Source organism: Somniosus microcephalus, chromosome 21 (assembly GCF_052327205.1).
Source record: "Somniosus microcephalus isolate GS21.2 chromosome 21, FLI_Smic_1.0, whole genome shotgun sequence".
NCBI lineage: Eukaryota > Metazoa > Chordata > Chondrichthyes > Squaliformes > Somniosidae > Somniosus > Somniosus microcephalus.
In genome coordinates, this window is record NC_141007.1 from 12,767,256 (window position 1) to 12,788,813 (window position 21,558).

Sequence of the window (21,558 nt, forward strand, 5' to 3'; positions counted from 1 at the left end):
GTCATCAGAAGAGCTGGGACTGGCAGCATGATGTCCCCCACCTTTAGTTCCATTTTTACCTGGGCCACCTTAAAGTAGGTCTGCGTGAGCGATGGAATAGTGGGCCCTAATGTCGGATTCCCAGTTAGTTGCCATTAGGAAAGTGACAATGGAGCATTTCAAGGAGCATTTTAAAGGAAAAGATTATCTTTGGCCACAAAGTGTCACTCCGATTTTCCTGTCCCCCCTCCTCCTCCACCTCCTCCCCACCCCCCCCTCCACCGCCAGGGCCAATGCCCATGAAGGCATCATAACATGTATAACCGTACCTGCTGGTAAAGTCCGTGAGCAGAATTCTGACAGGATAGCCTTCCTTTCTAATGTGGATGGCCTCCATAATCCCAGAGTGTCTGAGCTGGGCACCAACGCACTCTACATCAAACTGGCCAGGGACCTGTAACAGGCAGCCGTTAAAGGAGCACTGGAGTCAAAGTAGAGAACAACATGAAGCAAAGACTAGCACCGTCCCTACGTGTCACGGCACTCCCCTGTCTCCTGCACAACTGCCGAAGTTCCTGATTCCAGTTGTATTACAATGCCGCCAATGTATGTCATCCTGAGCAATAAGTGAAAGCTGCTTATAGTGGGCCAGTCTGTGCAGACCAGATGTGTCCAATATGGCAGCTGTCTATTCTAACAGGAAAGAAACAGGCCGGTCAGATGTGCAACCAGAAAGTTCTGTCTTGGTACAAGGTTCCTCTGAGCGACACATTAGCATTGACACATTTAAGGAGAGGCTTGATGCCTGAGGGAGAAGGAACTGGAGGGATATGGGGGCTGAATGGGAAGAAGTAATTAGAGTGGGAGGAGGTTCATGTAGAGTCTTAACACCGGCATAGACCAGTTGAGCCGAATGGCCTGTTTCTATGCTGCAGATTCTGTGTCATTCTATGCAATGTAACTTGTAGAAATGTTGAAATTCCTCGCTGGCGAGTGGGGAGCCCTGAGGTTGGGAAGCAGAGTGTTGGGAAACACAAAGGGTTTGTCCAGATAAACCGATAATCCTGTCTGAACAAATTGGAGAAACGTATACATGTGTTAGCGTGTTTCAGTCCAGATCTGTTTTAGAGGGAGGCTCCAGTACCTGGATATTTCAGAAGTCTTGGCCAGCACATTGGCCAAGCATTTCAGAGCCCCTTCCCCGCCCCTCATTATGTCACAAACCCTATCTGTCAGCCCTGGGTGAGCCTACCAGGCAATGACCGCATGGGTGGCTTATGCAAAAGGATGTAAGGACTTGTAATTTCTGTGAGGAATGATTGCTGCAACAACGGTCTTTGTAAATGGATGAACGAGGATGGGCCGAATAGTTTTCTTCATCTGTAATTGCCTTGTGATCTTGTTAATTGAACCACACTAGATAGAGTCACGTTATAAATTGGCATCTGAAAAAGATGCTAACACTGATAAGCAAAGTTAACAGCTTAAGATTACCCGACCTTTGGTCAGCCTGGTGAACAAGTCCCGAAATAACTCCATGGTGATCAATGTGCGGAGAAGAAGCTGCTTAACAATAGACAGCTGTACCGTGGCGGAATTTGGAAATGACACAACTAAGAACAGATATAATGTGTCGGCCATTGAGAGTCAACCGAAGTGAGAGTTCAAAACTTGTTGATAATCAGTCTAGTATGGAGATGGGTTTTGGGCGATGTGTCTAAATGAATTGACAAGTCAGCCTTCCAAAACTGATAGAGAAATGATTGACAGTAAGGATGTCAAGGCTTTGGAGAGGGTGCAGAGGAGATTTACCAGAATGGTACCAGGGATGAGGGACTTCAGTTATGTGGAGAAACTGGAGAAGCTGGGGTTGTTCTCCTTAGAGCAGAGAAGGTTAAGGATATATTTAACAGAGGTGTTCAAAATGATGAAAGGTTTTGATAGGATAAAAATGGAGAAACGGTTTCAATGGCAGGAGGGCCAGTGACCAGTGGACACAGATTTAAGATAATTGGCAAAAGTACCAAGGGGGAGATGAAGAGAATTTTTTTTTAACGCAGCGAGTTGTTGTGATCTGGAATGCGCTGCCTGAAAGGGCGGTGGAAGCAGATTCAACAAAAACTTTCAAAAGGGAACTGGATATAGAACTTGAAAAGGAAACATTTGCAGGGCTATGGGGAAGCAGCAGGGGAGCGGGACTAATTGTATAGGTCTTTCAAAAAGCCAGTAAGGCACAATGGGCTGAATGGCCTCCTACTGTAAGATTCTATGAGTTTGTTTGATTGATAAAGGAGTTGGACACTGATGTATGCAAGAAGGACATTGTGCTTTAGGTGGTGGTTGTAGTGTATGTGCTTTAAGTCAGAACTACTTTTTACAGCTCCTGTATACTGTAGTACCGGCAGTGACCACACCGGTATATAAGCTGTGCGTATGCCTCTGTACCCCAGTCTAGAGATTACCCTCCTCCAGTAAAGACCTGTTATTTGTTTATGTACAGCATCCGTGTAATTATTTATCCACTGAACCACGGATCTAACAGTGGCAATGAGTGTTGATGCGAATCTACCTGCAACATAAAAAAAAAATAGTCGAGTCCAGGAACACGGGCGTCGACCGCGAGCAACCGCCCAGCAGTCGGGCAGCGATCCAACTTCGCTGGGGAGGCTGTGGAGAGCCGGGCTTGGTTCCCCAGCCACAACGAGCAGTAAGGGACCAACGACAGGTCCAGAGCAGACCCTTCCCGAGCAGCGGCGGCTGGAGCCGACCGATGGCAGAGAGAGAGAGCCGGGCAGCGTCGACGGGGTAAGAAAGAGGGTGAAGAGAGCAGGGCGCAGCTGGGGGTTGATCACCGAGCGGCGTCGAGGAAAAATACTGCAAACCGGAGAGAGAGAGGGTAAGAAACAGACGGGTTCTAGACTGAGCGGCGTCGACAAATATCAAGAGACGAACGCGCAGAGCACAGCCAGGGATCACGGGCTGATCAGGGTCCGCGGGGCGAAGCAAGGGGAGATGCCATTGAGCCGCGGAGAAGCAGGGAGAGCGCAGGAGATGCCATTGAGCCACGGAGAAGCAGGGAGAGCGCGGGAGGCGCCATTGAGCCGCGGAGAAGAAGGAAGAGCGTGGGAGACGCCATTTTGCGAAGCCGCAGCGGAGAAGACGGGCGAGCGCAGGAAGGAAGGAAAGCGCGGGGGATGCCATTTTGTGCCAGCGGAGAAGGAGGGGAAGCGCGGGAGGCGCCATTGGTGATAGTTAACGCACAACCAAGGATGCCGAAGAGTGGCAGTATCTCTACGTTCAACAATGAAGTCGAAGATTGGACAACATATGTGGAACGTATTGAGGTGTACTGCAGGGCGAATGAAGTGCCAGACGCTAATAAAGCACTGGTTCTGTTAAATTCCATGGGTGCAAAAACTTATGGGTTACTGCGAAATCTAATAACCCCAGAGAAGCCGGTAAACAAGAATTTTGAAAGCATAGTAGAAATCCTACAGGACCACTTAAACCCCATACCACTGCTGATAGCAGAACAATTTAAGTTCCATAAAAGGAACCAACACAAAGACGAAGGCAATGCTGAGTACCTAACGGAACTGCGCAAGCTATCGAAATACTGCCAGTTTGGAGCGGGACTAGCAGACATGTTAAGGGACAAGTTTGTGTGTGGGCTACAAAGTGAAGGAACCCAGAAACGGCTTCTATCAGAAAAGGACCTTATGCTGGACAAAGCTTTCAGTATGGCAGTACCACACGAAGCAGCCGCAAGGGGCGCTGCAGAGATACAACGGAGACCGCAAGAATATGGCACCAACGAAATGACCTATGGAACAGGGAAGTGCTATCGCTGCGGCAGAACAACACATGACCAGAAAGATTGTTGGTTCAAGGACCAAGTGTGCAGACAGTGTGGGAAAGCAGGACACATAGCAAGAGTCTGCAGGTCTGGGAAGAAAACCAACAGTAAGAAATCTCCATAGGAGAAGTACAAAAAGGTACACCAGATGATGGACAGTGGTTCAGACGAACAGAAAAGTGACACAGACTCCGGAAGCAAGGAGCTGGGTTGTCTGAAACTACATAATGTAACCGAAATGGAGGATCACCAGACTATCTGGGTTACACTCAAGATAGACGGAGTCCAAGTGGAAATGGAATTGGACACAGGGTCAGCTCTAACAGTCATAAATCAAAGAGACTACAAGCGGCTATTTTCACACATACCCTTGAAAGCTACAGAGATTGTCTTGAAGATGTATACGGGGCAAAAAGTCTACCCCAAAGGAAAAATAAGGGTGAAAGTGACATATAAAGGTCAGGAAATACCTAAAATGGATATATATGTATTGCCAAATGGAGGACCACCACTGCTAGGACGTGAGTGGATCCGGAAGATACATTTAGATTGGCATTCCATACAGGCACTGAAGGTGGAGGCCAAAAAGGATGACGACGTCACACCTGGACGACTGTCAAAAATGCTAACTGACGCAAAAGAAGTGTTCCAGGAGGGACTAGGAACACTAAAAGGAATAACAGCAACAATTAAAATAGAGGATAATGCAAGCCCAAAGTTTCTGAAGGCCAGACCAGTGCCTTATGCGATCAGACCAGCGGTTGAAGAAGAGCTAGAAGGGTTGGAACGTTCAGGAGTACTGTCCAAAGTGGACTGGAGCGAGTGGGCTACACCCATCGTTCCTGTAATGAAGAGGTCGTTGAGTAATACGCCTGGGGAACCAAAGAAGGTCCGCATCTGTGGGGATTTTAAGGTGACAGTGAACCCAGTCCTTCACATGGTGCAATATCCGCTTCCACAAATTGAGGATATTTCCGCCTCGCTATCTGGTGGTAAACGCTTCACCAAAATTGATCTAGCCCAGGCGTACTTGCAAATGGAGGTAGAAGAAGCTTCGAAACATTACCTTACGATCAACACTCATAAAGGTCTCTATCAATACAACCGGCTGGTGTTTGGAGTAGCCTCGGCTCCGGCTATCTGGCAAAGGGCGATGGATCAGGTCCTGCAAGGGATTCCAGGAACCCAGTTTTACTTGGACGACATCTTGGTCACGGGCGAAAATGACGGTGATCACCTCGCTAACTTGGAGAAGGTGCTCGCCAGATTAAAGGAAAATGGGCTACGAGCTAATCGCCACAAGTGCGAGTTTTTCCAGAAACAGATCTTGTATTGCGGCCACGTCATCGATGAAGAGAGGTTACATAAGTCCCCTGACAAGATAGAGGCAGTAGTCAAGGCTCCAGCACCGGAAAATGTGTCACAACTGAGGTCGTTCCTCGGGCTGGTAAACTATTACCACAAGTTCTTACCAAATTTGTCTACGGTATTACACCCGCTGAACACCCTACTGCAAACAGGGGTACCATGGAAGTGGGATGATGAACGTAGACGAGCTTTCCAGAAGTATAAAGAATTGATCACATCAAAAGAGGTGTTGGCCCATTTCAACCCAGCACTACCAATTCGTTTGGCATGTGATGCATCACCCTATGGCATTGGAGCGGTGCTGTCGCACAAATTCCCAGACGGGTTGGAGAGGCCAGTAGCCTTTGCGTCTCGGTCACTAACCTCAGCCGAGCGCAACTACGCCTAGATTGACAGGGAGGCCCTCAGCCTAGTATGGGGAGTAAAAAAATTCAACCACTATCTGCATGGACAGAAGTTCACCTTGCTGACTGACCACCAACCACTTGTCTCCATCTTTAATCCTAAGAAGGGCGTGCCAGTAATGACTGCACAGCGGTTACAAAGATGGTCCCTGTTTCTAGGGGCGAATCAATATGAAATAGAATATAAAGGCACGATACAGCATGGGAACGCTGATGGGCTATCGCGCCTGCCACTGCCTACTGTGGAGGAAGCACCAGCAGTGGACCCTATCGAGATATTTTATTCGTCGATAATTGAACGATTGCCGGTATCAAACGCGGATGTAGAGAAGGAGACCCGCAATTATCCGACGCTGTCACGGGTATATGAATTGACGGTGAGGGGATGGCCAACACATGGCGACTCACTGTTGCCAGCATTCTCATCCAGAAGAGAACAGCTGTCAGTATGCCAGGGGACAGTGATGTGTGGATCCAGAGTGGTGATTCCACCCAAGTTAAGGGAGAGAGTGCTAAATGAGCTACATGAAGGTCATCTGGGGGGAGTGAAAATGAAAAGCCTAGCTAGGGCTTATGTGTGGTGGCCGGGAATCGATCAACAAATCGAAGACCTAACTAAGAGCTGCTTAGGATGCGAGAAGGTCCAAAATGCACCACCACATGCCCCTCTACACCCATGGGAGTGGCCCTCCTCTCCATGGCAACGGGTGCACATTGATTTCGCTGGTCCATTCATGGACTTAATGTTCTTAATAGCAGTGGATGCTCATTCAAAGTGGCCTGAGGTGATAAAGATGCCTTCAACCACTACAGAGAAAACGATTGCAGTCCTACGGACCATATTTGCCAGAAACGGTTTGCCAGAGCAGATCTGCTCTGATAATGGACCACAGTTTGTGTCCGACGAGTTCCAAAAATTCATGAAAAGGAATGGGGTAAGGCATTACACATCCACCCCGTATCATCCAGCCACCAATGGATTGGCTGAGAGGTTCGTACAAACCTTTAAGAAGGCGATAAAGGCCATGTGCGACGAGGAAATTCCACTACAGCATAAGATGGACAATTTCTTATTAGCCTACCGAAACGCGACACATGCAGTTACCAACCAGACCCCGGCCATGATGTTCTTTAACAGAAGGTTGAGATCTCGTCTGGACTTGCTCAGACCAAATGTGCGAAGAAATGTTGAGGACAAACAATTCCAGCACATCAACGAGAAGCCGACAAGGAGCTTCAATGTAGGGCAACCAGTCTTGGCCCGGGACTATCGAACAGAGAAGTGGCAACCCGGAACGATATGTACAAGGCAGGGGCCATTAATGTACACAGTGGATGTCGGGGAGAACATTGTGAGACGCCACGTCGATCAGATCTTAGCATCACAGGAATGCGTCAACCCCATGTCTCGAGTACATGGGGATGAACCCGACATACCGGTTGTATCTACTTCAGACCCAGTAGCAGTGCAAACCGATGAAAGGGGGTCAGAATCGCCTCTGCACCAAGAACAAGAACCTCCGGAAAGGCGCTATCCCGAAAGGGTCAGGAAGCCGCCCCAAAGACTGAATCTATAAATGGACTTTTTGTTATTGAATGTACATGTAAAAATGTAATTGTTATTTGAATATTAAGGGGGTATTAATCTAAAAAGGGAGGAATTGTAGTGTATGTGCTTTAAGTCAGAACTACTTTTTACAGCTCCTGTATACTGTAGTACCGGCAGTGACCACACCGGTCTATAAGCTGTGCGCATGCCTCTGTACCCCAGTCTAGAGATTACCCTCCTCCAGTAAAGACCTGTTATTTGTTTATGTACAGCATCCGTGTAATTCTTTATCCACTGAACCACGGATCTAACAGTGGTAGTGGCTGATTTTGTTTCAGACGTTGGCTTTTTGCTTTTGTTGAAGCCTTGGACAGTGGAATTAGATTATCACAAGAATGAGAAAAGAGGCTTGAATCACTGGAACATGTGGAGCATATTTAAGGGAAAGTAGCAGTGAGGTGAGAGAGAAGCTATCCAACGGTAGGCCGAGCACTCCAAGTATCAGAAATACAGTAACGAGAGAAGCAATCATGTGGAAGGCCAGGGGAGAAGAGGGCTGAGGATGAATTGCTGAGGATGTAGGCCTCAGATTGAACCATAACTGTACAAGAAGACTGAACGCTTGGGCCCAGATTCCCCTCGTCCCTGCTCTTGGTGCACACTGGGAGCTCACACTGGGGAAACCCCTGCACCGTCAGCCTGCGATTTTCCGGCCATTGATTTTTAACTGTCAGAAATTTATGGAATGAGTGTGTGGAATTTCCTGATATGCCTTCCAGGTGTCAGGAGCACTGAAGTGGAAAATCTGGGCCTTTGAGGCTAAGCTGCCAGTGGACTCAGGTGATGTGAGCCTAGAGAGTAATGGTGAGGATGTGAATTTTGTGGCTAATCGTGTTTTTATTCCATTCCTCTGCACCTGATGCTGGCAATGCAATGTAGCTGCTCAGGGCGTTGAAAGAAGCTTTATTATAGGCGCATCCTGATTTCATTCCAGCTGACATTTCTGTATTACACAAATTCATCCACAACCAAATCACACATTCGCCTACTATTATTTGATTGGGGTTTGTTAAATGCTACAATATCAAGGAAATTAACTACTGTACTGTATTTACTCACATATAGACTGCCCCTGCATATAGGCCACACCCGGAATTTGAACTTTACCCCCCAGGAACAAAAAGATTTGTAACTTTCACATTGGCTGTAACTGGAACTTCAACTGATTATTTTGCATTTAAAAAGTGCAGCCTGTGTTCCAATAAATACAGTAGTTATTTACAATGAAAGGAAAGCCAAGTGCAATTAATAACATTTAAATCTGTAATTTAACATTAAACAGCCTGACTTAGCAAGCACTGAGGGAAAGAAATCTCATACCTTTTTAATGTTGGGTTTAATGCATCGAATGAAAAATGGGTTGCACCTGGAAATTGAAAGAAAATCAAGATGGATGTAGAAGCATTTTACAGGAATTTCACAAACTCACTACACGCAGAGGGCAGGAGAGACTTCTTCACACCGAGAGCCGTGAGGCTGTGGGATTCACTGCCAGGGTTAGTGGTTGAGGCTGAAACTGTGTCGACCTCCAAGATTAGATCGGAGAGCTGGTTGAAGGAAAAGGGAACGAAGGGATAGGGGAACAGGCTGGGCAAAGGTTATTTGCTCACATGGAGGGTAAATGTTGTCATAGAATCATAGAATGATACAGCACAGAAGGAGGCCATTCTTTGGTAGAGCTGTCATGGACTGGTTGGTCGAATGGCCTGTTTCTGTGTTGTAACTTGGATGTATCAGCTTACTGCCCAGACAGTGCAGGTGAAAATGACCCCCCTGGGTGTCTAACCTGGGATGTGTAAAGGGTGCTGCACAACCCGGAGGATGTCACCCAGCACTAAGCAGGACACAGAGACGAGGAGCAAGACAAAGAGATTCTGTCCCAGGATGTAGCCGCAGCCTGTGAAGGGTTGAAGTTGAGGATTCTGTGGAGCAGATTGACCAAACGACCCTGAGGGAAGATACACGTATACTCCCAGTGAGCAGATTGACCAAACAACCCTGAGGGCGGATACACGTATACTCCCAGTGAGCAGATTGACCAAATGACCCTGAGGGCGGATACACGTACAGTCCCAGTGAGCAGATTGACCAAACGACCCTGAGGACGGATACACGTACACTCCCAGTGAGCAGATTGACCAAACGACCCTGAGGATGGATACACGTACACTCCCAGTGAGCAGATTGACCAAACAACCCTGAGGACGGATACACGTACACTCCCAGTGACGAGGCCTTTCCATTGGCCACAATGCAATGCAACGCAAGCGCCCTCCAATGGACACAGCAGTAGCTGCAGTTTCACATCCAGTAAACAATAGCGCGAAGAAATAAAAGGAGAAAAAATTGGGTTGGTTTGCGCCTCTTGTTCACGCTGCCGGGGCGGAATTCAGCGGGAGGTTAGCGGCAACGGTAGCCGGTAGCGCCACCGGTGATGATGTCATCGGCGAGCGGCGCGACCCCTTAGCGCACTACGGCAGAAATTCGGCTGCGCCCTTTGAAGTTGCCACGGGCGATGTCAGCGACAGCCTCGCAGGTCGTGAAACGGGCTGACCTCCGCTCGCGAGGCGGTAGTTAAAGGGGAAGCCTGGCTGCGCCCTGCACCGCCACATCATTGATTTGGCCGACCTCCAGGTCAGCCCCTCGTGGCGGCCCTTGGCGTCGGCCGTGGTCGCCATCGCACAGCTGCGGCCATGGCACCATGAGGCCTGCAAAGTGCACAGTGTTCCTCCCCTTTAACAGAGGGGGAGGGGCGATGAAATGTGTCAGCGCTACGAGGAGCAGCCGTGTAGTCCTCTGGTGCTACCACGCTTTGCACCTCAGACGCCGCCCCGAGATAGCGCTCCGCACCTTGCCGGGGCGGTAAACCCAATTTAGCAGCCGGTGCGGTATTCCCGGGACGTAACCAGATTTCTCCCCCAAAGACATTTTGTCGTTGGATTTTGTGCAGCTCATGTGAAGACTATCGATCTGGTAGTAGATTGGTTTCTGTCTTTTTATAAACAGCAAGTGAAAATATGCAGGTAAATTCACTGATCCTGCACTTCCAGAGGTGAGCCACGATGCGAGGGAGCAGGGGTCAGAGCCAGGGCAACGACACAGTAGCGCCAGATTTCACCTGCGACTTCTTTGGCAAGGGCATCATGGTTTCAGTGAATTTACTCTTTTAAACACTCCTGCGGCAGGTACACTACGGGTTGGATACAGAGTAAAGCTCCCTCTACACTGTCCCATCAAACACTCCCAGGGCAGGTATAGCACGGGTTAGATACAGAGTAAAGCTCCCTCTACACTGTCTCATCAAACACTCCCAGGGCACATACAGGGAGTATAAATCAGGAAATAGTTGGGGCTTGTAATAAGGGAGATCATGGGAGATTTTAACTTTCATATTGACTGGACAAATCAAATTGGGGAGGGCAGCCTTGAGGAAGAGTTCATAGAGTGCATTAGGGACGGGTTCCTTGAGCAGTATGTTACTGAACCAACCGGGGGGCAGGCAATCTTAGATCTGGTCCTGTGTAATGAGACAGGATTAATAAAAAATGTCCTAGTAAAGGATCCCCTTGGAATGAGTGACCATAACATGGTTGAATTCCAAATTCAGTTGGAGGGTGAGAGAGTTGGATCTCAAACCAGCATACTAAGCTTAAGTAAAGGAGACTATGAAAGTATGAGAGCAGAGTTGACTAAAGTGGACTGGGAAAATAGAGTAAGGTGTAAGACGGTACATGAGCAGTGGTGTACATTCAAGGAGATATTTCACAACTTTCAAGAAAAATATATTCCACTGAGGAAAAAGGGGCGTAAAAGAAAAGACAGCCATCCGTGGCTAAGTAATAAAGGATAGTATCCGACTGAAAACAAGGGCATATAAAGTAGCCAAATCTAGTGGGAGGATAGAAGATTGGCCAGCAAAGAATAACTAAAAGATTAATTAAGAAAAGGAAGATAGATTATGAAAGTAAACTAGCAAAAAATATAAAAACAGATAGCAAGAGTTTCTACAGTTATATAAAAAGAAAAAGGGTGGCTAAAGTGAATGTTGGTCCCTTAGAGGACGAGACCGGGAAATTAGTGGTGGGGAACATGGAGATGGCAGAAACGCTGAACAAATATTTTGTATCAGTCTTTACAGTAGAGGACACTAAAAATATCCCAACGCTGGACAAACAGGGGGCTATGGGGGGGAGGAGCTAAACACGATTAAAATCACTAAGCAGATGGTACTTGGTAAGATAATGGGACTTAAGGCGGATAAATCCCCTGGACCTGATGGCTTACATCCTAGGGTCTTGAGAGAAGTAGCGGTAGGGATTGCGGATGCATTGGTGGTAATTTTCCAAAACTCCCTGGATTCAGGAAAGGTCCCAGCAGATTGGAAAACTGCTAATGTAATGCCCTTATTTAAAAAGGGAGGTAGACAAAAGGCTGGAAACTATAGACCAGTTAGCCTAACATCTGTGGTTGGTAAAATGTTGGAGTCCATTATTAAGGAAGCAATAACAGGACATTTGGATAAGCATAATTTAATCGGACAGAGTCAGCATGGTTTTATGAAGGGGAAGTCATGTTTGACAAATTTGCTCGAATTCTTTGGGGATGTAACAAACAGGGTGGATAAAGGGGAACCAGTGGATGTGGCGTATTTGAACTTCCAAAAGGCATTTGACAAGGTGCCACACAAAAGATTACTGCACAAGATAAAAAATCATGGGATTGGGGGTAATATACTGGCATGGGTGGAAGATTGGCTATCTAACAGAAAACAGAGAGTTGGGGTAAATGGTTAATTCTCGGGTTGGCAATTAGTAACTAGTGGTGTTCCGCAGGGGTCAGTGCTGGGACCCCAACTCTTTACAATCTATATTAACGATTTGGAGGAGGGGACCAGGTGCAACATATCCAAGTTTGCCGACGATACAAAGATGGGAGGGAAAGCAGTGAGTGAGGAGGACATAAAAAACCTGCAAAAGGACATAGACAGGCTAAGTGAGTGGGCAGAAATTTGGCAGATGGAAAATAATGTTGGAAAGTGTGAGATTATGCACTTTGGCAGAAAAAATCAAAGAGCAAGTTATTATCTAAATGGAAAGAAACTGCAAAGTGCTACAGTACAAAGGGATCTGGGGGTCCTGGTGCATGAAACACAGAAGGTTAGTATGCAGGTACAGCAGGTGATCAGGAAGGCCAATGGAATCTTGGCTTTTATTGCAAGGGGGATGGAGTATAAAAGCAGGGAAGTCTTGCTTCAGTTATACAGGGTACTGGTGAGGCCACTCCTGGAATATTGCATACAGTTTTGGTTTCCATATTTAAGAAAAGATATACTTGCTCTCGAGGCAGTTCAGAGAAGGTTCACTCAGTTGATTCCGGAGATGAGGGGGTTGACTTATGAGGAAAGGTTGAGTAGGTTGGACCTCTACTCATTGGAATTCAGTAGAATGAGAGGCGATCTTATCGAAACATATAAGATTGTGAGGGGGCTTGATCGGGTGGATGCGGGGAGGATGTTTCCACTGATGGGTGAGACTAGAACTAGGGGGCATAATCTTAGAATAAGGGGCTGCCGTTTCAAAACTTAGATGAGGAGAAACTACTTCACTCAGAGGGTAGTAAATCTATGGAATTTGCTACCTCAGAGAGCTGTGGAAGCTGCGACATTAAATAAATTTAAAATGGAGATAGACAGTTTCCTAGCTGATAAGGGAATTAGGGGTTACGGGGAGCGGGCAGGGAAGTGGACGTGAGTCTAGGTTCGGATCAGCCATGATCCTATTGAATGGCGGAGCAGGCCCGAGGGGCCGTATGGCCTACTCCTGCTCCTACTTCTTATGTTCTTGTGTTATACAGCACGGGTTAGATACAGAGCAAAGCTCCCCCCACACTGCCCCATCAAACACTCCCAGGGCAGGTACAGCACGGGTTAGATGCAGAGTAAAGATCCCTCTACACTGTCCCATCAAACACTCCCAGGGCAGGTACAGCACGGGTTAGATACAGAGTTAAGCTCCCTCTACACTGTCCCATCAAACACTCCCAGGGCAGGTACAGCACGGGTTAGATACAGAGTAAAGCTCCCTCTACACTGTCCCATCAAACACTCCCAGGGCAGGTACAGCACGGGTAAGATACAACAACAGAAACAATAACTTGCATTTATATAGCGCCTTTATCATAGTAACCCTCCGAAGGTGCTTCACAAGAGAGTTATCAAACAAGATTTGACATCGAGCCACATAAGGAGATATTTAGGACAGATGACCAAAAGCTTCATCAAAGGTAGGTTTTAAGGAGCGCCTTAAAGGAGGAGAGAGAGCTAGAGAGGCGGAGAGGTTTAGAGAGCGAAATCCAGAGCTTGGGGCCTTGGCAGCACGATCAGCAATAGTTGAGCGATTAAAACCGGGGATGCTCAAGAGGCCAGAATTGGAGGAGCATAGAGGTGTCGGAGGGTTACAGGGCTGGAGGAGGCTACAGAGACAGGGAGGGCAAGGCCATGGAGAGGTTTGAATACGAGGTTGGGAATTTTAAAAACATGGCTTTGCTGGAGCGGGAACCAATGTAGGTCAGTGAGCACAGGGGTGATGGGTGAATTTGAATTGGTGCAAGTTAGGATACAGGCAGCGGAGTTTTGGATGAGCTCACAGTTATGGAGGGTGGAAGATGGGAGGTCGGCCAGGAGTGCGTTGGAATAGTCCAGTCTAGAGGTAAGAAAGGCCTGGATGAGGGTTTCAGCAGCACATGAGCTGTCGGGCGATGTTATAGAGGTGGAAGTAGGCGGTCTTGGTGATGGATCGGATATGTGGTCAGAAGCTCAACTCGGGGTCAAACACAACACCAAGGTTGCGAACAGTCTGGTTTAACCTCAGACAGTTGCTATGGAGAGGGATGGAGGTCGGTGGCTAAGTAATGGAGTTTGTGGCGGGGACCAAAGGCATTGGCTTCAGTCTTGCCAATATTTAGTTGGAGGAAAATTCTGCTCATCCAGTACTGGATGTCGGACAGGCAGTTTGACAAATTAGAGTCAATGGAGGGGTCGGGAGAGGTAGTGGTGAGGTAGAGCTGGGGCTCGTCAGTGTACATGTGGAACCTGATGTGTTTTCGGATGAAGTCGCCGAGGAGCAGCATGTCGATGAGAAATAGGAGGGGGCCAAGAATGGATCATTGGGGGACCCCAGAGGTAATGGTGCGGGAGTGGGAAGAGAAGCCATTGCAGGTGATTCTCTGGCTACGATTGGATAAGAATGGAACCAAGTGAGGGCAGTTCCACCCAGATACAGAGTAAGTCTCCCTCTGCAGTGTCCTCTGGCCAGTGATCAGTACTTCATATCTGTGCATGAGTACTGTTTCCACCAACTTCACAATGTGAACATGCAGTGGTGACTGTTGTCTATTTGTGCAAATTAAGCCAATACTGCATCCCTTAATGCAATATAAAACTGGCGTTAACATTTCACATAGAATTACATCAAAATTACAGCATGGACACAGTGTATTCGGCCCAACCAGCCTGTGTTGGTGCTGATCCTCCACATGACCTATAGTCTATGTGCCCACCCTGTTCCTCTATCTCTTTACCCCCCTTTCCTTCTACCACCTCTCTAACCAATTCTGAAATGTTGACACGGCCTCCGCTTCAGTCACTGACTCCAGTAGTACATTCCACAGCCTCACAACCCTCTGTGTAAAAAAGTTTCTCCTACTCTCTGCCCTATATCTCTTGCATTTAATCTAACATCTGCCCCCTCGTTCTAGACCCCCTCAATCACTGGAAACTTTCGATTTCTATTGACACTGTCCCATCCCTTCATAATTTTAAACACCCCTATCAAATCATACCTAATCTCCTGTTAGGACAAAAATAACCCCATTCAAATATTCTATCCGCCATTTCTCAACACTCTATTGAGTTAATCAACCTCATTAAAATCTCATTTGATAGAAAGTGACGCTGTCATGAGAACACACAGTTGCTAGGTGTGTTGCCAATGGTTACTCACCTCTCCAATCTGGTGATGAGTTCCAACAGGCTTTGCTGAAATTTGGCAGCCACAGTCGGTGACTGGTATCGATGACCTTGGCCCCTTGACCCAATCCTTTTCTGCTGGCGGAGACTCTCCTGTGCTCTCTTAAACAGGTCAGCAATCATCTGCAGTGGGACATTGAGGAAAGGTCAGAGTCCTAATACTCCCATCAATACTCCCATCTGGAGCGGGACATTGAGGAAAGGTCAGAGTCCTAATACTCCCATCAATATTCCCATCTGGAGCGGGACATTGAGGAAAGGTCAGAGTCCTAATACTCCCATCAATACTCCCATCTGGAGCGGGACATTGAGGAAAGGTCAGAGTCCTAATACTCCCATCAATACTCCCATCTGGAGCGGGACATTGAGGAAAGGTCAGAGTCCTAATACTCCCATCAATACTCCCATCTGGAGCGGGACATTGAGGAAAGGTCAGAGTCCTAATACTCCCATCAATACTCCCATCTGGAGCGGGACATTGAGGAAAGGTCAGAGTCCTAATACTCCCATCAATACTCCCATCTGGAGCGGGACATTGAGGAAAGGTCAGAGTCCTAATACTCCCATCAATACTCCCATCTGGAGCGGGACATTGAGGAAAGGTCAGAGTCCTAATACTCCCATCAATACTCCCATCTGCAGTGGGACATTGAGGAAAGGTCAGAGTCCTAATACTCCCATCAATACTCCCATCTGGAGCGGGACATTGAGGAAAGGTCAGAGTCCTAATACTCCCATCAATACTCCCGTCTGGAGCGGGACATTGAGGAAAGGTCAGAGTCCTAATACTCCCATCAATACTCCCGTCTGGAGCGGGACATTGAGGAAAGGTCAGAGTCCTAATACTCCCATCAATACTCCCGTCTGGAGCGGGACATTGAGGAAAGGTCAGAGTCCTAATACTCCCATCAATACTCCCATCTGGAGCGGGACATTGCGGAAAGTGAGCGCCCTGATACTGCCATGTACATAGGGGGTTTCCATTGGCCCAGGATTAAATTATATTCTGGAACTACATCGGTGGCTATAGAGATTATTCCAAAATGTGTGTATTGAACTCATCGAAGGAGATGTGGCCGGGGAGATGTTGGACTATGAGTGGCGATGGAGTATAGTCTGCAAACAACTGCTAGCAGTGTTATTGCACAAAGGTATTAATGGCCTCATACGACATTCCTACTTTGGTTTTGTTTTAAAACAGTGGAAAGGGGAATGACGTACAAATATGGTAAATGTCAAATATTGAGTGCATCAAGGCCAACTAACGAGCTGATTTCAATGTTTAAATCTTTACTGTGCTTGGTTTGATCATAGCCATGGCCATGAGGTGGTACACACATGAACAATGACAACATCAACTGTGATAGAAAACTCTTCAGGGTGGATGTTCTCAGTTCTCCCCTTAAACAAGGTGGCTCACATAAACATAGAAACATAGAAGATAGGAGCAGGAGTAAGCCATTCGGCCCTTCGAGCCCGCTCCGCCATTCAATGAGATCATGGCTGATCATCCAAACTCAGTACCCTGTCCCTGCCTTCTCCCCATATCCCTTGATCCCTTTAGCCTCAAGAAATATATCCAACTCTTTCTTGAATATATTTAATGAACTGGCCTCCACCGCCCTCTGTGGCAGAGAATTCCACAGGTTCACCACTCTGGGTGAAGAAATTCCTCCTCATTTCAGTCCTAAATGGCTTACCCCTTATCCTTAGACTGTGACCCCTGGTTCTGGACTCCCCGGCCATCAGAAACATCCTTTCTGCATCTAGTCTGTCCAGACCTGACAGAATTTTATAGGTTTCGATGAGACCCCCTCTCAATCTTCTAAACTCCAGTGAGTATAAGCCCAATTGACACAATCTCTCCTCGTACATCATTCCTGCCATCCCAGGTATCAGCCTGGTGAATCTTCGCTGCACTCCCTCCATGGCAAGAACGTCCTTCCTCAGGTAAGGTGACCAAAACTGCACACAATACTCAAGGTGCGGTCTCACCAAAGCCCTGTACAACTGCAGCAAGACATCCTTGTTCTTGTACTCGAACCCTCTTGCTACGAAGGCCAACATACCATTTGCCTTCTTAACCGCCTGCTGCACCTGCATGCTTACCTTCAGCGACTGGTGCACAAGAACACCCAGGTCACTGACAAGGACATAGAACATCCACTCTGTACCATACTCCTGTCACTGCAAATCACCATCAGTCCCTCAGTCCCCCTCACAGTGAAGCTCTTTGTCATGTACCTTATTCCTGCTCTGTATGAAGAGTTCCATCACTTCTGGTCTGAGCTGGTCGTGGTTTTTATCCAGGAATTTATGAACCTGTGTGAAAGAAGTGATTTGCTTAATTCTCTCCAAAATGGTTGATGAAGGTGTTAGATGTGTCTTACCTTTTGTATAAACCAGTCCCAACTCTAGAGTTGGAAGAATATGAGTGATTAGAGTCAATGGGCAATAAGACTTTGCAGTTAGATAAAAATGAAGTGCAGTTTTGAATTTGGTGGAAATTGGTTGGTGTCTGAACTTGGGCTTGAACCCAATGACAGCAAGGAGCACGGCACCAAAATTGATGGGCAAGAGGACCACGAGAAATTGGTCCTCTTTGTCATCAGGACACCACCGGTGTGCTGGGGCAGGGGTCGTGCCCCAGTGTGCCAGTGCTGACGAGGAGGAAGTTTGGCCGTTGGGGATGCTGGCACAGTAAGTCCGGGAGGGGGAGGGGGAGGGGGGAGAGATGAGGAGGGGGGTGGGCGTTGGCCTGCTGCGGACTGTAATAGCAATGTGGAGCCAGAAGGCGTACTCCTGCCCCTCTCGGTTCCCAATCAGGTAACTAAAATGTTTTACTTACCTTTCTGGTAGTTGCCTCAAGCAGCCCCTGGCCAGAGAAAACTGACTGCAGCACGCCCGGCGCATGCTATGGTCAGATGAGATCCAATTTTGTAAACCGCTCTGACACGAGCATTTTGCATAAGCAATGGGACTAACGCTCATTATAGGCAGGCGCCCGGGATGACTAAGATCACTCTAATCTTAAAAAAAATTCACAGGACGTGGGTGTCACTGTCAAGACTGGAATTTATTGCCCATCGCTAATTGCCCTTGAGAAGATGGTGGTGAGCCGCCACCTTGAACGGGTGTGGTGAAGGCGATCCCAGAGGGAGTTCCAGGATTGTGACCCAGCGACGATGAAGGAACAGCCGATATATTTCCAAGTCAGGATGCTGAGTGGCTTGGAGAGGAATTAATATCAATCCCTGATCTGTGTTAAATCAACTGCTATCATCTGGAGAGACAGCAAGAGCCTGACTTGCTTCAACATCCCTGGCCGAGGGGGAGAAACGGCCAGGTGTCCACTCTCGATAACCATCTTGTGATCCCTGCTGCCAAATACATGTGTGTGGACCGTAAATAAGAACAGAATCAAGCGGTGATGGTCTCCATGGCCAAATAGCTGGCTGAAGCGATGCAACAGTCACTTTGGCAAGGGACCAGAGTGTTGCTGACACCCAAGAACCAAATAAAGTCAGGCTTTAGGTTTATTGGACACAGTAACATTCTCAGTCAGAGGGTTTTACATGGATCAACAGTTTGCAGATGACACAAAGCTGGGTGGGCGTGTGTGCTGTGAGGAGGATGCCGAGAAACTCCAGTATGATTTGGACAGGTTGGGTGATTGGGCAGATGCATGGCAGATGCAGTATAATATGGATAAATGCTAGGCTATCCACTTTGGGGGCAAAAACAGGAAGGCAGATTATTATCTGAACGGCAATAGATTGGGAGAAGGGGAAGTGCAACGAGACCTGGGTGTCCTTGTGCACCAGTCGCTGAAGGTAAGCATGCAGGTGCAGCAGGTGGTTAAGGCAAATGGTATGTTGGCCTTCGTAGCGAGAGGATTCAACTACAGGAGCAAGGATGTCTTGCTGCAGTTGTACAGGGCCTTGGTGAGACCACACCTTGAGTATTGTGTGCAGTTTTGGTCGCCTTATCTGAGGAAGGATGTTCTTGCCATGGAGGGAGTGCAGCGAAGATTCACCAGACTGATACCTGGGATGGCAGGAATGACGTATGAGGAGAGATTGGGTCGATTGGGCTTATACTCACTGGAGTTTAGAAGAATGAGAGGGGATCTCATTGAAACTTATAAAATTCTAACAGGACTAGACAGAATAGATGCAGGAAGGATGTTTCTGATGGTCGGGAGTCCAGAACCAGGGGCCACAGTCTAAGGATAAGGGGTAAGCCATTTAGGACTGAGATGAGGAGGAATTTCTTCACCCAGAGAGTGGTGAACCTGTGGAATTCTCTACCACAGAAGGCAGTTGAGGCCAATTCATTAAATATATTCAAGAAGGAGTTAGATATATTTCTTAAGGCTAAAGGGATCAAGGGATATGGGGAGAAGGCAGGGACAGGGTACTGAATTTGGATGATCAGCCATGATCTCATTGAATGGCGGAGCAGGCTCGAAGGGCCGAAGGGCCTACTCCTGCTCCTATCTTCTATGTTTTCTATGTTTCTATGTTTTCTAAGCTCATGAAAAACCTGTATCATGAAGGGGATGTGTTTCCTTATATCCTGCCGCGCTGTTAAAGTTCCTGAAATTTAGGAGCAACATTCATACCTTGGAATGACCTGGGCTCTATAAAGACTCAAGGGTTGTTGAGGGAAGGAAGTGAGCGGCAGGATCGATGAATTGTTTCCTTGAGCAGAAACCCATTACCGTGTTTAAATCTCATCAAACCAAGTCACTGAGATGTCCACACAGGTAGTGGACACGCTCGTCCCCCAGAGGGCACGCTCTACTTAACAGGATCCGGTAACCCTAAGTACAGGTTGGCAAAATCCAAGGGGGAGTAATTCAGTATCGCCCCGTTTGGGGGCGGTAACCTTTGAAAGCTGGGAAGCTTAGTGCCAGGCGCTAATGATACCCAGCTTCAAAAAAAATTGGGTTTTAGCTAAAGGACACAGGCGGGGCGGTGGTGGTGCAGCGCTGCACAATGTCCTGTGCAGCACTGCCGAGATCCGAGACTCCTTCCCTCCCGTAAAGGGAAGGGCCATCGCTGCAGGCTCTGCATTGGGACCAGTTAGCTGGTCCCCGACGGCGGCCATGATCCGACCCGATCAGCCCCGTGCACTCCCGCAGAGCGCCGGGCTCATCGATCGCGGCCCAGGAGAAGTAAAAAAAATTGAATAAAATAATTTCAGAAATTTAGGTACTTACCTCAGCAACCTCCTCTTTAACTTTCGCCCCCGAAGCGCCAGGCCTCCCGTACAACGCCTCCTGCAGCTGTCGGTGTCACCGCCCGGCGATGCTGCGGGGGCGGAACTGAAGTTCGGGTCCAGGGCACTACCGGGGCGATGCGCAGGACAATGACGTCACGATCTCCGGGCAAAGGAAATCGTGGCGCAATGTGTTACTGCCGCTGCAAACCTCTCACCGAAGTGCGCGGGAGTCGTTTATCTCGCCGCGCCCGGGTGTTAAGTTGTTAGCGCCCTGTTATCACCCCCCAGGTGCGCTAACTGGAGACGCTAACCCACTGAATTTCTCCCACCAAGTGTGTGCACAGGGCTGCTGCTGGAGTTCAACCAGTTAAAACTGAGCAGCTCATCAGTGCAGAGCATGGGTAAACTTTCCACTACTTGTCCAGTCAGGACCACACTACCTGTTGAGGCGATGGCTGGCAGGCTATTCTGGGGCTAGTCAGAAGAATCCCAGCTCCCAGAGGCAGATCCTCCAGGCCCCATTGATGAGCCAGGTTGTTTGGTCAATCAGTAAGAGTGCCCTGGAATATAGCGGATCAGACATTGGATTATTGGATCTCCTACCTGCGGTTCATTTGGTTCTGATCTTCCCTCATAGACCTCATCTACTTTCCCTAAAGGGGCTAGCAAAGGAAATTGGGAAAGAGAAAATCAAGCTTCTTGGCGATATCATTGGCAATGCAGGAGATGTGGGAGTTGCACTGAGACCAGAGAAGATAGTGAGGCCAGGAACATGATGAGATGAAAAAGGACTAGGAATGCAGCCATCAAAGGGAAGAGGTGGGGGTGGTTGGTTTGTATGTGGGTTCAATGACGACACATTCATGAAAGAGATGTCTTTTTATCTAAAGTATGTTCAACTCAGTTAACAGCATTACAGGAGACACCATCTTAGAGATCCATGTAAAATGAAACTAAAACTAAACTAAACTGCTTGTCTCTCACATGCCCTCTGCTGGTCAGGCATAAATAATCAAACAGGCAAATATGCTGGTAAGGCATGATAATCAAACAGGCAAATACCATCACTATTTGCTGATATCATTACAGT

The 21,558-nt window shown here is 47.8% G+C and overlaps 1 protein-coding gene across 1 annotated transcript in view; it reads right to left on the reverse strand.

The window, feature by feature from the left end:
* The window catches only part of LOC147102609 (unconventional myosin-XV-like), a 388,701-nt gene that overhangs the window by 17,526 nt on the left and 349,617 nt on the right, over window positions 1–21,558 (reverse strand). The window contains exons 11-13 of the mRNA XM_085964088.1: window positions 17,487–17,564; window positions 15,217–15,365; window positions 10,067–10,208 (exon numbers count right to left, since the gene is read on the reverse strand). Coding sequence (XP_085820214.1) covers window positions 10,067–10,208; window positions 15,217–15,365; window positions 17,487–17,564 — 369 coding nt within the window. The remainder of the gene's footprint in view (window positions 1–10,066; window positions 10,209–15,216; window positions 15,366–17,486; window positions 17,565–21,558) is intronic.